The sequence below is a fragment of the Apiotrichum porosum genome (genome assembly GCF_003942205.1).
Source record: "Apiotrichum porosum strain DSM 27194 chromosome Unknown scaffold_8, whole genome shotgun sequence".
Classification (NCBI taxonomy): domain Eukaryota; kingdom Fungi; phylum Basidiomycota; class Tremellomycetes; order Trichosporonales; family Trichosporonaceae; genus Apiotrichum; species Apiotrichum porosum.
Window position 1 is genome coordinate 95,448 of NW_021167115.1, and position 13,519 is coordinate 108,966.

The 13,519-nt window shown below is 58.7% G+C and overlaps 5 protein-coding genes across 5 annotated transcripts; 4 read left to right on the forward strand and 1 right to left on the reverse strand.

Moving 5' to 3' along the window:
• Positions 1 to 76: 76 nt before the first annotated feature.
• Positions 77 to 1,844, reverse strand: EHS24_008830 (uncharacterized protein; the record flags this gene model as incomplete). Its single annotated transcript, XM_028624132.1, has 6 exons — positions 77 to 143; positions 184 to 560; positions 625 to 1,177; positions 1,220 to 1,241; positions 1,300 to 1,691; positions 1,741 to 1,844. The coding sequence occupies 6 exons, from the start codon at positions 1,842 to 1,844 to the stop codon at positions 77 to 79; spliced, it is 1,515 nt and encodes a 504-aa protein (XP_028475204.1).
• Positions 1,845 to 3,031: 1,187 nt separating this feature from the next.
• EHS24_008831 (uncharacterized protein) lies at positions 3,032 to 5,202 on the forward strand (the record flags this gene model as incomplete). The annotated part of the gene is made up of 9 exons (XM_028624133.1): positions 3,032 to 3,065; positions 3,108 to 3,480; positions 3,520 to 4,113; positions 4,162 to 4,375; positions 4,417 to 4,558; positions 4,607 to 4,737; positions 4,786 to 4,955; positions 5,012 to 5,064; positions 5,111 to 5,202. The coding sequence occupies 9 exons, from the start codon at positions 3,032 to 3,034 to the stop codon at positions 5,200 to 5,202; spliced, it is 1,803 nt and encodes a 600-aa protein (XP_028475205.1).
• A 1,262-nt stretch (positions 5,203 to 6,464) lies between these two features.
• On the forward strand, positions 6,465 to 8,280 carry CAP64_2 (capsular associated protein; the record flags this gene model as incomplete). The annotated part of the gene is made up of 4 exons (XM_028624134.1): positions 6,465 to 6,970; positions 7,043 to 7,141; positions 7,194 to 7,371; positions 7,450 to 8,280. The coding sequence occupies 4 exons, from the start codon at positions 6,465 to 6,467 to the stop codon at positions 8,278 to 8,280; spliced, it is 1,614 nt and encodes a 537-aa protein (XP_028475206.1).
• Positions 8,281 to 9,158: 878 nt separating this feature from the next.
• Positions 9,159 to 10,565, forward strand: EHS24_008833 (uncharacterized protein; the record flags this gene model as incomplete). Its single annotated transcript, XM_028624135.1, has 8 exons — positions 9,159 to 9,338; positions 9,394 to 9,447; positions 9,503 to 9,639; positions 9,679 to 9,825; positions 9,876 to 9,942; positions 10,019 to 10,221; positions 10,263 to 10,326; positions 10,380 to 10,565. The coding sequence occupies 8 exons, from the start codon at positions 9,159 to 9,161 to the stop codon at positions 10,563 to 10,565; spliced, it is 1,038 nt and encodes a 345-aa protein (XP_028475207.1).
• Positions 10,566 to 11,670: 1,105 nt separating this feature from the next.
• EHS24_008834 (uncharacterized protein) lies at positions 11,671 to 13,225 on the forward strand (the record flags this gene model as incomplete). The annotated part of the gene is made up of 6 exons (XM_028624136.1): positions 11,671 to 12,135; positions 12,226 to 12,293; positions 12,347 to 12,468; positions 12,530 to 12,905; positions 12,966 to 13,033; positions 13,095 to 13,225. The coding sequence occupies 6 exons, from the start codon at positions 11,671 to 11,673 to the stop codon at positions 13,223 to 13,225; spliced, it is 1,230 nt and encodes a 409-aa protein (XP_028475208.1).
• Between the last annotated feature and the right edge of the window lie 294 nt (positions 13,226 to 13,519).

Consider the following 13,519-nt stretch of genomic DNA (forward strand, 5'->3'; position numbering starts at 1 on the left):
GTGGCGCACTGGTCCACATCAATCCAGGCCGCTGCGGGGCAACGGGTAGGTTGACAGCCACTGATCAACTATCGCACTAGAAGCCAGCCAGCTGCGCCAACTGTCCCGTAGGTAACTGTCCAGTGTCCGGTATGAGCAGGCGCCTGGAGCTGTCAGTATGACTCGCGCGATACCGAAACTCACCAGATATCGTCATCTGGTGCGGGAAACAGGGCGTCGAGCAGTGGAGCTTGACTTTCCTGCACCTGTGGAACTGGATTGTACGCATACGGCTGTGGCGCTGACACGGGAGTGTGGTGCCAGAGCTGTTCGCGGATGATCTCAGACGTGCTGGACACTGTCCATTCGGGTGCGAGTCCCGCGGGGTCAACCACCGATGTATCGGGATCTGGCAAGCCGCGTGTACCGTTCTTCGCGCTGTCAAGGATGTGCTTTGTTAAGCGGAAGATGTAAGCAGACATGTCGTCATGGCTGTTGGAGGCATTCCCCGTAGCGGCCTGGATGGCAGTCAAGGAGGAAATAACCCTCGAGCGATGGTCGGGTGACATTGCGGTCATGTTCTGTCGAGGCCAGCGTCAGTGTATGTAGGTACAGAGAGAGAGAGAGAGAGAGATACAAACTCACGCGAACAAGCCAGATCATACTGATCACCAGTGCAACCCAGAGGAGATCAAAGCAGTACGACAGGTAATCATGTTGCACAAAGTCTGCGTGGAAGACGTCGCCGATGGCAAGGGCCGCGTCCACACACAGTGAAAATGCAATGGGCAGCTGGGTGGCTTCAGCCCTGTCAAAGTCGTCTTGGTTGTTGCTGTGACGGAGGGCGTAGAAGAAGCCATATTCACGCAGGTGGAAGAGGAAGAGTGCGTCAAATATCTTGACCATTGACACTTGGCCCCTTTCAAACCCGTGCTCGTCCGCTCTAAGCAGCCACTTGCCGCGCCACCGTCGCCAGTTTCCCTCAAGCCAAGCATGGACGGTCTGGGATGACGGGTTGTCAAACTGTCCCATGAGCAGCTCCTTGTACAGCACGGTAAGGCGCGCAAACTCGAGCCAGGGGACCAGTGTCGACTGTCCCGGGCACGTGTACGGGGTCGACGACATGTCCCAGTCGGCAACGTCATCGTCTTTGCTGTCGGCGCTTACTGTGCGCGGTAGCGAACGATGGATAGAAATGCTTACAAAGGTTAGCATCCGCTAGGAGAGCACAGTTACCTACTTGTGATCGGCAATGACAAGGACTGCGGCGTCAATATTTCAAGCATGTTTTGTGTCGTCCACTCCATGCACTCCACTCACTTAGCCACGTGCGTTCCGGATTGAGAACCTTTCTGGCCGCGATCTCGTCTGTGGGCAACGGCCGTGGGCCACGGACACTAAGTTTGAGTTCGTATGCCATGCGCACCGCGTAGCCAATACGACGGTATGCCGACTGGTCATCGACTTTGCGCCAATGGGTGAGAAGAATGATAGCCTGGACTATTTCAAGGTCGAGTAAACCGGCCTCCATTGCGTGGCCGAGGAGGCCGTTGGCGCGTTGAAGGACTACATCGTAATCGCGCGGACGAGTGACCTTGGATGTCACCGCAAGCACGGTGGTGAACAGTAATGGAGAGGACGCGGCACATGCTGCCGGGGTGTGCAGGACGGGGTCGAGGACAGTGACGGCCCTGTTGAGATTGTCAAAGTAACTGCAAGTCGTCAGTTGTAGGATCTGCCGTCAGAGGAAAACAAACTTACAACGCAAACATTTCAGCAATGTCCACCTCTGTAAAGATGTCCCATACATCGTGGGTGGCAGGCGACAACGGCCGAGCATGAGCGTCTCCTCTAAGCGTTAACATACGCGGAGCGGCTGTGCAGGGTCAGTGACGGCAAACATGTGATGACGCGACGTTCTCACTCAAAAAGGAGGACCTGGTCCGAAGCGACGCCGCCGGCGTTGGTGGTAGCCTAGTCGGGGTATCCGTGGCCGCAGATGTACCTTCGGATCTAGCTGTCGATGGCGGCGGGTCCTCGGCTGCAAGCTTGCGCTTGATGCCTCGACAGTGTTGTTTGTACTCGCATAACAGGTCTTGAGACTTGCAGCGGCGACAAGTTGTCTCAGTGTCCGGGGTATCACATCGTCGCTGAAAGAGGTGAGCCGTGTTGCTGTCCGGAAAAATCAGAAATCACAAGGATATGTACCTTTGCTGCTCTGCACGCCAGACAGCTTATCTTGCTGAATGGGATGTAAGCCTCAGAGGGACTTTGCATGTGCCCACCTTGGTGGTAAGTCTGGGGGCCGTTGTGCCTGTCCCATTGTTTGCCTGTGTGCTTTGTTGTTGCTGTACTGCGTTAACGGGTGTTAAGACACGGCGAGAGCGATAGCAAGAGAACGTTGCACACCCGAGGTGCGCATTAGACAGTGCGGCCAACTGGTGCGGCCACTTGTCCTGCAGGAAATGGGAAATGAGGTGCGGACGCCGCACCGTGAATTGGGTGGTGTATGCGGTTTTAGTCGCCGATGGTTAGCAATCAACTACGTCATCGCCGGTCGTAGGCGGGGAAACATCACGTGACCGGCCGGGGGCAAGTCGTGTCTCTGTATATTCACAAAACACGTATGCGTCTCCATCTTTGTCTCGTTCGTTCACGTTTCGCGGCGGCCGTGCAAGTCGTGGGCTGAAACAAGACCGCGCACGCCGAGCATTGGAACCAAGGCGTAACAAAGCCTCAAAACATTCCTCCAACATCATGTGACCTTGGTGCCACCGTCCGGCCGGTGGCGCTGGCCGCCAGGTCAAGAGCAATGAGTTTAATGAGAGCAGCCCACCAGAGGCGAGTGGAATTCGGCATTCATACATGCGCAGCTCCAGCCCGGCTCTCGACATCGATCGTCCCCGAAGTACTCTGGGGCAGACGAACAGGTGCTGCTCCTTTATGCCCTTATGGATGCCTTATCTCCCCTTTTACTCTTCATCGCAACTTGCAACTTGCGAGTGACACAACAGGTCCTTCCTGCAGACTTACAACAGCCCCCCCCCCCAGGATGGATCAACTCAAACCGCGAACATACGCCGAGGGTACGTCTGAGAAGGGAGCGTTCATGTGCTGATCGGAACCAGCCGATGCACTTCTCCAGGCTCCAGGATCAATCTACGAGATTGAGCAGCTGGTCATTGAAGGCCGCAAGGTCAAGGTGTGGACCAAGGCGCCAAAGTCGATGCGAGAGTGGATGGTCGAGGGGCTCAGTCGATGGGCAGACAACGAGTTTGTGTCTGAACCGCTGCCTGAGCCCGCTCCTGCCTCTCAGCGTCAGTCCAGGACGTATGGCCAGGTGCTCGATGACGCGGTCACCTTTGCCAGCTGGCTCCGTGAAGGTGGGATTGCCATGGGCGACCGCGTCGCGATCGGGGGACGTAACTCTTCGCGGTTCATTTCGGCCTACGTCGGCACCTGCCTGATCGGTGCCGTGCCAGTGCTTCTGAACACCACCCTGTGAGTGAGCTGTGCTCCGGGCCAGAGGCTAACAGGTAGTACGGATGACAACCAAGTCCACTGCCTCACGATCACCCTTCCGAAACTCGTTATCGGTGATGTGCCCATGGCCAAGGCCCTTGCCTCGATCGCGCCGACGCTCGCTTCCATGGGTGTCACAAAGCTCTATTGCTGGGACTCGATTGGACATCTCGACTCTGGCATCCGCTCTGTCGTTTCCGAGTACGCACCGTCTCCCTCGTCGCAGACAGTTGCTACCGTTCGATCCGGGGCTGGGCTGGACAACCAGGACCCGGACAGCGACGCCATCATCCTGTTCACCTCTGGAACGACCAGCAAACCAAAGGCGGTCCTCCTCACGCACAGAATGTGGTGCCAGCAGATCTACACTGCCAGCTATACCAGTGCCCGGTACGCCATGCGCATGGGCGCTCCGTTGGAGATGGCTCTTGCCATGCACATTCCGGAAGCCAAGACTTGCATGTTACATGCCGTGCCCCTGTTCCACGTTACTGGAGGCGGCATGCTCACTCGCGCGATTGTCGTTGGCCAAAGGCTCGTCTTCCTGCGCAAGTGGGATGTGGACACTGCGACGGCCCTGATTCGCTCGGAAAAGGTCAACAACCTCATGGGGTGCGTTTCGCAGAGAAGGTCCCCCGTCTTTGCTGACAATGTCTGCAGAGTTCCAGCCCTGGCGGCCGGTTTGCTGGCCTCGCCCCGACTGACTGACGAGCTGAAACTTGAGACTGTGTCGTTTGGTGGTGCCCCAGCGCCATCCAACCTTGCCCACCGTGTGCAAAAGCAATGGAACCAGGCGCTTGTTGTGCACCTGTACGGTGCGACCGAGGCTGCTGGATTGTTCACGGCGCTCGTGGGCGCAGACTACATCGGCAACGTGAGCACGCCACTCTTTTTGGAACTCGGACTTACCCACAGCCCACGTCTGCTGGTCTTCCGACACCTATCTTGGACATGCGAGTTGCGGATCCCGTCACGCACAAGACTCTAGGTCCCAACGAGGTCGGTGTGATCATGTTCAAGGGCGGGAGTATCATGAAGGAGTACTTGAACAACCCGAGTGAGTTCACTGTGCGCTGCATGTAGGCAACGCTGACGATATGGTCAGAGGCCACGGCAGAAGCCGTCGACGCCGAGGGCTGGTACAACACGGGCGACGTGGGATACATTGACGACGGGCACGGGCTGCTCCACATCACGGACAGAGAAAAGGACTTGATCATCCGCGGTGGCGAGAATGTGCGTACACGAGGACATTGGCGTATTGGTGTTGACCCCCCACCTTAGATCCCATCCGCCGAAGTCGAGAACGCGGCCCACAGGGACGAGCGCGTGCTCGAGTGCGCCGCGATCCCCGTACCATGCCCCGTCATGACGGAACAGGTCGGGTTGGCCATTCGCCTTGTGGATGGGGCCCAGGCGACGCCGGAGAACCTCAAGGCTGCGATGGACCCTCTGTGAGTGTTGTTGCACCCCATGTACTGTACACCACGACAAGCTGACGGTGTGGCAGACTTCGACCGCAAGCGCGTCCCGTCATCATCCATGTCTGGGACGGACCGTTGCGTGAGTACCTCGCTTGGAGAATGCCCCCGCCTTATTGACACGACAGCGCGCAACATCAACGGCAAGATTCTGAAGAATGAGATCAAGAATGTTGTGGCGGAGAAATGGGAATCAAAGCAGGACCGTGGAAAGCTCTAGTTGTAGGATCGTTGGGTTATTGGGTGTTTTCATGTCATCAGCTGATCAGTGCCGTGTTGTGTCTGTGTGGCAAGTGGGAGGGGAAGGTTCAGAGGCACAAGGCGTCTCCGCCTGTCGGGGTTGGCGCAACTGTCGGTTGTAGAGCGATGCATCTGGCCGTAGCCCTTCCCTACTGTATACCTGGAGGCGCCGCCGCTGGGCGTTCTGACTGTCGACCCACGGCGTCTCGGCTATGTAGTTGTCGACAGCCGACCATTTACAACGGCGAGCACGCACTAGATCACTAGAATCGGGGGGATCTAATAAATGCAACGACGGCGGGGCAGTAATGAACCCGGTTTACCGGAATCAAAAAAATGGACCTAATTGACACCCCCATCACTCCCCCAGACTGCGTGGGCTGCGGATCGTCAAGAAACACACTCATCAAGGAGGATTAGGGTTGGGGTTGGAGCCCCCCTTGTCATGGATGGCGACGCCAGACGCGCGGAATGCCAGGCCAAGGCCAGGACAAAGGGGGGGGTTGGGGTTGCCTAGAGCTATGCGGGTAGTGTTTCTGCCTATGGATCGGCTAGAGCTAGGTAGAGTAGTGCTGCATTAGTCGTTGGTGGTCCACACGGCCGTTGTATGTACGACACGGCCGTGTCGGCGTGCGGGTGTTTCTCCGCCCCCGCCGGCTGTGTCGTTCCTAGATCCCGGCTGGCCCCGGCCCCCCACGGCCCTCCCAACCCCCCCTTCGGCCGCTTCCTTTCTTTCTGCTCCCCCTGTGTGCAGAATGGCTTGGCGCAAAAAAGGGCACACGGTGGTGAATGTGGTGAATGTGGTGAATGTGGTGAATGGCTTTTCGGGCTGGCACGCTCTCCTTTTAACCGTCATTCTATACGTGTGGCGCCACACCATACGCGTCCCCAACTGGGCCGGGGGGGGGGGGGGGGCAACAGTCATCTCGCTTGGGTGGCTGAGGCCGAGGCTCTCAACTAGGGAAGGACGAGGACGACGACGAGGAATCGCCTGTTCTGTCTGGGTGTCTGCGGATCCGTGTGGGTACCTGGGGCGGGGAGAGAGGTGGGTTGCGGGGGGCAGCTTTGCAAGACGCGTCGGTCCTGTCGATCTGGGACACGTTCATTGCATCTCTTGCTTGCTCTCTATCTCTGTCTCTCTCTGTCTCTCTGTCTCTCTCTGTGGGCAACACACCTGTGCCCCCACGAGCCACACGGGACACGGCCGCCACACAACCCAACACCCCCACCCCCCCCGGCACAATGCTCATGGGACACGCAAACATGCGCGTGGCTCGCCCAACGCTCATCATCGTCCTCACCCTCGTCTCGGTATGGTTCACAGGCTTCATCCTCCTCCTCGCCCACACCGGCTCCCTCTCAAACCCAGTCGAAGCCGGCCGCTCGCTCCTCGCCAACCTCGCCGCCGGGCCCCAAGTGTACACCCAGGCGCCTGCCACCCAGGAACCTTATCAGTATTCTTGCTCCAGCCTGCCCTTCCACGCCGCCGAGCTCAGCGACCTGGATGCACGCTGGGGCAAGGTCGCGCTCGAGATGAGTGTCGCGCACCGTGGCTCTGGCATCCGCATGCGTCGTGCCCTCCGCCGTCTCATCAGTGGCGAACCGTTTCTCATCGCGGTCATTGGCGGCTCCATCTCCGAAGGCCATGGTATCCACAGGGACACTGGCGGCCTTCCCTACGCCGAACACTTGCAAAACACGCTCCAAAAGGTGTATCCCAACGTTACTGTTCACAACGGCGGCCGAGCGTAAGTAGACCGAGAGAGGAGAGGGGGGGCTGCAGATGGATGGGCCTGTAACTGATGTGGAAACCACCCCAGTGGACACGGCACAGACTACTTTTCCAACTGCTACCAACTCCATTCGCCCGTGGACGCCGACCTGTACATCCTCGAGTCGGCCGTCAATGACCTTGAAAAGTGAGGAGTCGCGTCCCTTTTTGGGTTACTCATTCCTGACACACATGCACAGTGAAATGAAGGTGTCGACCGCTGGTGAAAAGCTTGACATTGTCGGTTACACGGAGATTCTCGTCCGCCAGCTCTTGTCAAACCGCCCCGACAACGCAGTCATGATGCTGTCGTCGTTTGGCTCGGACAAGCCCTTTGGCAATGCCGCTCACTTGCACAACGTCGTCTCAGAGTACTACGTGAGTGTCGCCCAGTGCTCCTGCTGCTGCTCCTGCCGCTCCTCCAAATGACCAGCGCTTACCCTCCCCCCCTACCAGGACATTCCTCGCATGTCCATGCGCATCTTCATGTACCCGTACATGCTGCAGTTCCCCGACGAGCGCAAGTCGCACTTTGACAACCCGGACATTCGCCACCCCAACGGCCGCGGACACAAGTACATGGCGGACATTTTGCTGCGGTACATTCTGCGCGAGGCATGCCGTGCCGCCCATGAGCAGGACGAGGACATTGTGCCCCACTCTCTCGCCGAGTACGTGCCGGCCGTGGAAGGACTGGACCCAACCGAACCCGTCAGCTACGACCCGGCTCGCGTCAACGACGACGACAAGCAGTGGCTTCCTTACCCCGGCGTGGGCGGCTCGCTGCTCAAGTACAAGTGGGACCCCTTCACGCTCCCGTCGCTGCGTATCGGCCAGCACTGGCTGCAGGACAAGCACGCGCGCCCCGAGGGCGCTGCGTTCTGCACGACGGCCGACGTCCTCGCAGCCGATGGCCTGCCCACCATGCGCCCCGTGGCCAACAATGGCTGGGAACACTATGTCAACCGCGGCAAGCACTACTGGAAGGCCACGCAGCCCGGATCGACCATTACGTTTGACAACATTGAAGTGCACGCCGGCATCCTCTCCGTGTTCCACATGCGCTGCGACCAAAACTACGGCAACGCAAAGTGCTGGGTCGACAACAACAAGAACCAGGCCGTCACCATTGTCTCGACGTGGAAGTCGGTGTGCATCTCCGCACTGCACGTCGTCTCGGAAAAACTCAACCCGGGCAAGCACTCGCTCACCTGTGAGGTGCTCGAGGAGACAGACGACAAGAACGGACAGCACGACTTTGCCATTTCCGCCATCGTCTCGCACTAGACGCGCCGCGCGTTCGGCATTCTGGACAATAGACGGGGTTATTGATTTTATTTGATTGGGCTGATGTAGAGGGATGTACATACTTTTTTTTTTCGCCACGTGAACATGGGGGATCTGGGATCTGGGAATGCTGCGGCCGTGTGCCGCAGCTGCTGCGAGACCCGGCGTCCATGTAATGTACCTTAGAAGCCCGGGGGTATCGACTTCGGATGGAGATAAGACACGTCCGCGAATGTCTCGCAGTCAGGCGGCCAGGCGGCCAGGCGGCACAGTGTGTAGTGTTTTGTGTTGAGGATGACGCTGACGACTGAACCTGAAGCTGACAATGGTAAAAGCCACGGCGGCCGAACACCAAAGTTGAACGACCAGCTCTGGGGAGGTCCCCATCGTCACCACGCCCAACAGGGCGACTGGGAGGGGCAGACCAGTGGCCAGTGGTGGTGCGCAAAGAAGCGCTTTGCCATTCCCATCCGTACATGCATGTGCGGGTGTGTATGCTGTGGCGAGGGGTGCATGATGGGCCATTCACCGCTGCCGCTGGACCGGAACTGACGGTGATTCTTCGATCCACGGTGGCGTCACCGCAGTAAGTTGGCACATTTGCTTCGAGCTAACAGGCAGACCGCCGACGACGACGACGACGACGACGACGACGACGACGACGACGATGCCCAACCCTCTCACTGGATCACTGCCACTCACTCGTGCACAGCGGAGGTGGCAAGGAGATTCCGGTCGGGGCTTAGTCACTCCGGCAGTGATTATCTCATCGGCTCTGGCGGACTGCCTTTTGTTACCGAATTCCGCGCCCTGCGTCATCATCGATGGTATCAATGGTATGCCGGGTCTACGAAATTATATAAAGCACCACACACCACATGTCACTCAACCAGGCCGCATACTTTGTGCAAACCTACGACCACCACACCATGGCGCAAGTCTCATCTACGTACTCCGGATACCGACTCGTCGGCCAGGGCAACTTTGACTGCCTCGTGTTCGTCGAGGGGCAAAAGACACCCCAAGTGGAGCCTCACCAATGCCTCATCAAGGTCCATGTGTCTCGCTCAACGTGAGTAGACACACCCAGGCTTGACTCTCGCTGAACAGCAGTATCGCGACCTTGTCACTCTGACCGGCGAATACCCCGACAAGCCCAAGCCGAATGTGCGTATGCTCTCGCTCGGCAAGAGGCCGAGTATGTAGCTGACATACTGTCTAGGTGATCCCTTGCTCGGACGGCGCCGGTGAGGTCATTGCCGTCGGCTCCAAAGTCACCCAGTGGTCTGTCGGCGACAAGGTTCTCGGCTCTTTCCACCAGGACTGGATTGCTGGGCCCGACAACGACCACCCCCTGGGGTAGGTCACGGTGTGTCTGTCTACCATGCTTATTCTTAGCAAAAACGCGCTCGGCGTTTCCGTTGACGGAACGCTGTCCGAGTACATTGTGCTTCCCGAGGACGGACTGTCGCCCATGCCGGCTGGCATGTCGTATGAGGAGGCGTCTACACTTCCTTGTGCGGCGCTCACCGCGTGGAATGCCTTGTAGGTGGTGCTAATTCCGTCGCTGTGACGTTTTGGCTGACGGTCGACAGCTTTGGCCTTGGCGGAAAGTCGCAGCTCATTCCCGGCCAGACTGTCCTTGTCCAAGGCACAGGCGGCGTGAGCGTCGCTTGCGACTCAGATTGCCCTCGCCATCGGTTGTCGAGTGATCATGACGTCGTCGTCAGACGACAAGTTGGCTCACTTGAAGACGGTCTTTGCAAACGGCCACGTCTCGGGGGAGTTCCACACGCTCAATTACAAAACGTACCCCAACTGGGGCGACCAAGTGATGAACATGACAAACGGACAAGGCGCCGACCATGTGCTCGAGGTCGGAGGTGCCGCCACCGTTGCCGAGTCGTTTAAAGCTCTTCATTTCGGAGGCACAATCACGTCGTGAGCATTTTTCACTCCCCACAAAAGCTGACCATGCCTAGAATCGGCTTCCTGGCTCAGGCTTCGGACATGCCCAACGTTTCCATGCTCGCCTTGTTCAAAGCGGTGAGTGTGCTCGGGGGTGTCGCTGGTTAGGCGCGCGCATTCTAACGCTGCAGGCCGTCTTCCGTGGCGTGCTGATCGGATCGCGCTCCCAACTGAGCGACATGTCGCGCCTGTTCACGTATGCCAAGATCAAGCCGGTCGTTGGGCAGACTTTTGCTTTCAAGGATGCCCGACTTGCCTACGAGGCATTGAAGAGCCAAAGCGTGATCGGTAAGATTGTCATTACCGTCTCAAAGTAGACGCGTCCCAGATGAGGCAAGAGGGTAGCACCATCGCCACGAGCGGCAGGTGCTCCACTACTATAGAGTTGACCCTTTACCGTAAACGTCAGTATGCGAATGCACATGTTGCGTCACACTCCCAGCCATTTCACCGAGAGCGCACCGACGGGCGGGCCGGACTCTACTGGGCCCGGACCAAAAGGAAGAGGTTCGAAGAGGACTGGTGGTGGCGTGCAAGGAGCCTATTTTTTCCCCATTCAACCGTGCGTGTCTGTGCGGGGTTGGGTGTGCGGCATATTGGATCTTGAAACGCTTTTTGCATTTGGAGTCATGGCAGTCACATGATGGTTCCTGTCCATTCACAGTTGGACCGACGAAACTTACCGAAACTTACGCTGAGATGTGCCGCACAGAAGTGCACAGCGCGCAGAAGAGTAGTACAGTAGTGTGTAGCTAGTCTGTACGAGGAGAACGGCGACAATACGCCGACACTACCATACACGCCGACGCGACAATACGTCGACAATACATCGACAATACCACGACAATACCACGACGCGACAACACGCCGACAACGCACCGCGCTACACAGTCTAGTCTAGCTAGTCTACGAAGCATAAACCCCATAAACTGTAGCGTGCATAGCAGCAGCGCAGCAGCAGCGTGCATGCATGAAGGTACCCGGCGGCGGGTGCAGCGTGGACCGAGAGGCATATGGGCATCATGGATGTGTTCTCCCTGCCCACTCCTGTTTTCCCCGTCGGCCCGGTTTCATGTTTTAACTTTAGCTGCTCGGCGCGCTCAGACTCGGCGGCGGTGCGGGCCGTCACAATTGCAGCGTCAATGCAGCGTCACTCAAACGGCCCGTCCGTGCGTCCAAGCGTTTCTCGCCTCAGTTTCAGGTGGGCAGCCACAGGCCACATAGGTGTGTCGTGCCGGAACAACAGGTGGCCAGGTGGTGCGGACACTGTTGCGGGCCGCGCAGCGTGGTATGGGCGAGGGCGAGGGTGGTGCAGCGAGAGCACACATGATGGAGGGTATAAATGCTCGACGCAGCTGCCGTCTGTCTCGGTGCTCTGCCAACTCCCTTCCTCCTCCAACAACAACACCTCACTCCCCAAACATGCCCGCCTGGCTCGCCCTTCCTCTCGCCCTCCAGGTCCTGGCTGCGCTGGTCGCAGCCCATCCGGGCCACCACGCCGTCTACCCGGCACACCAGAAGCGCGACAGCTGTGGAGCGGTATCGTCGTCGTCTAGCACGGCTGCCGCGTCCTCGACGTCGGTGTCGTCCACCACGATCATCACGTCGTCCACCTCCACGACCAAGGCTTCCACCTCGAGCACTTCGACGACAACGTCCGCACAGACGTCGACGTCCTCGTCGACGTCAGGATCCACGCTCGGTGCCCTGGCGGCGGCGGCCGGCAAGGAGTACTTTGGTACCGAAATCTCGTCCTACTACATGGCCAACACCCAGTTCAGCTCCATCACCAACACCCAGTTCACGCAGCTCACCCCGGAGAATGAGATGAAATGGGACACCATTCACCCGTCCCAGAACACCTACAACTGGACGGGCACTGACCTGGTGAGTTTTGGATTTGTGGCGGCTGGTTCCTGGCCACTTTTCGGACACCACAGGAGTACAGGAAGGCGCGCCTTGCTGACGAATGACTAGATCATGGCCACGGCCCAGGCGCACAACCAGAAGTTCAGGGGACACAACTTCTGCTGGTCGAGCCAGACGTGAGCACCGGAAACCGTTGTGTGTTGTGCCCAGTTGCTAAACCATTTTGCAGTCCCAGCTGGGTCACCAGCATCACCGACGCCACCACACTCAAGTCGGTCCTCGAGGCGCACATCACCGCCGTCATGGGTCGCTACGGCGGCAGCATGTACGCCATGGACGTGGTCAACGAGCGTAAGTGGCACAGCACACGTGTATGCCAGTCCAGGGCCCCTGCTAACACAAACCGCCACAGCCCTGCTCGACGACGGCACCTGGCGCTCGTCGGTCTGGTACAACGTCCTGGGCGAGGACTACATCGCCCTTGCGCTCCAGTACGCGCACGCCGCCGCGCCCGACGTCAAGCTGTACATCAACGACTACAACCTCGAGGGCGTGAACGCAAAGTCCAAGGCGCTGCTGGCCATTGCCAAGAAGCTCCTCGCCGCCGGCGCACCCCTGCACGGTATCGGCTTTGAGGCGCACTTTATCGGCGGCAGCGTGCCCACCGACCTCGCGGCCAGCATGGCCCAGTTCACCGACCTGGGCCTCCAGGTCGCCATCACCGAGCTCGACGTCCGCATCCCCGTCGACTCGAGCGGCGTCGCCACCGCCGCCAACCTGGCTCAGCAGTGAGTGGAGAAGGCCGCAGGACAAAAACGCGCGGCACACTACTGACACACCGTTCGCAGGGCCAAGGACTATGCCTATGTCACCAACGTCTGCCTGGCCAACAGCCTCTGCCCCGGTATCACCGTCTGTGAGTGTCATGTGGCCGCGACCGACGCGACCGATGCGACAGCGCGCTGACTTGGACACAGGGGGCTTTTACGACCCGGACTCGTGGGTGCCCTCCACTTTTGCGGGCTACGGCGCCGCCGACCTCTACGACTCGACCTTCACCGCCAAGCCTGCGCTTGCGTCGACGCTCGCGGCCCTGGCGGCTGCTTAAGGAGGACGAGATCCACCAGCGTGGGGGGAGGAAGTGTGTCGGAAGAAGTTGCAGCACGATTATATGCCAGTTAGTATGCATGAGTTGTGCGGAGGTCTGGTGGATACTGGTACATGGGGGGCAGGTGGGCGGAACTGATGAGTGCCACACTCGCACACCGGCAAAATGGGGACCGCAGTGCCTCGTAACGACGTTCTCTTGCAGTACCCATCCCCGTGTGCTCCGGCTTCGACGTGCCCATCAAGCACAGCTTGAAACGCTCTGCCAGGTGTTCTTGGTATGTATCACAACGTC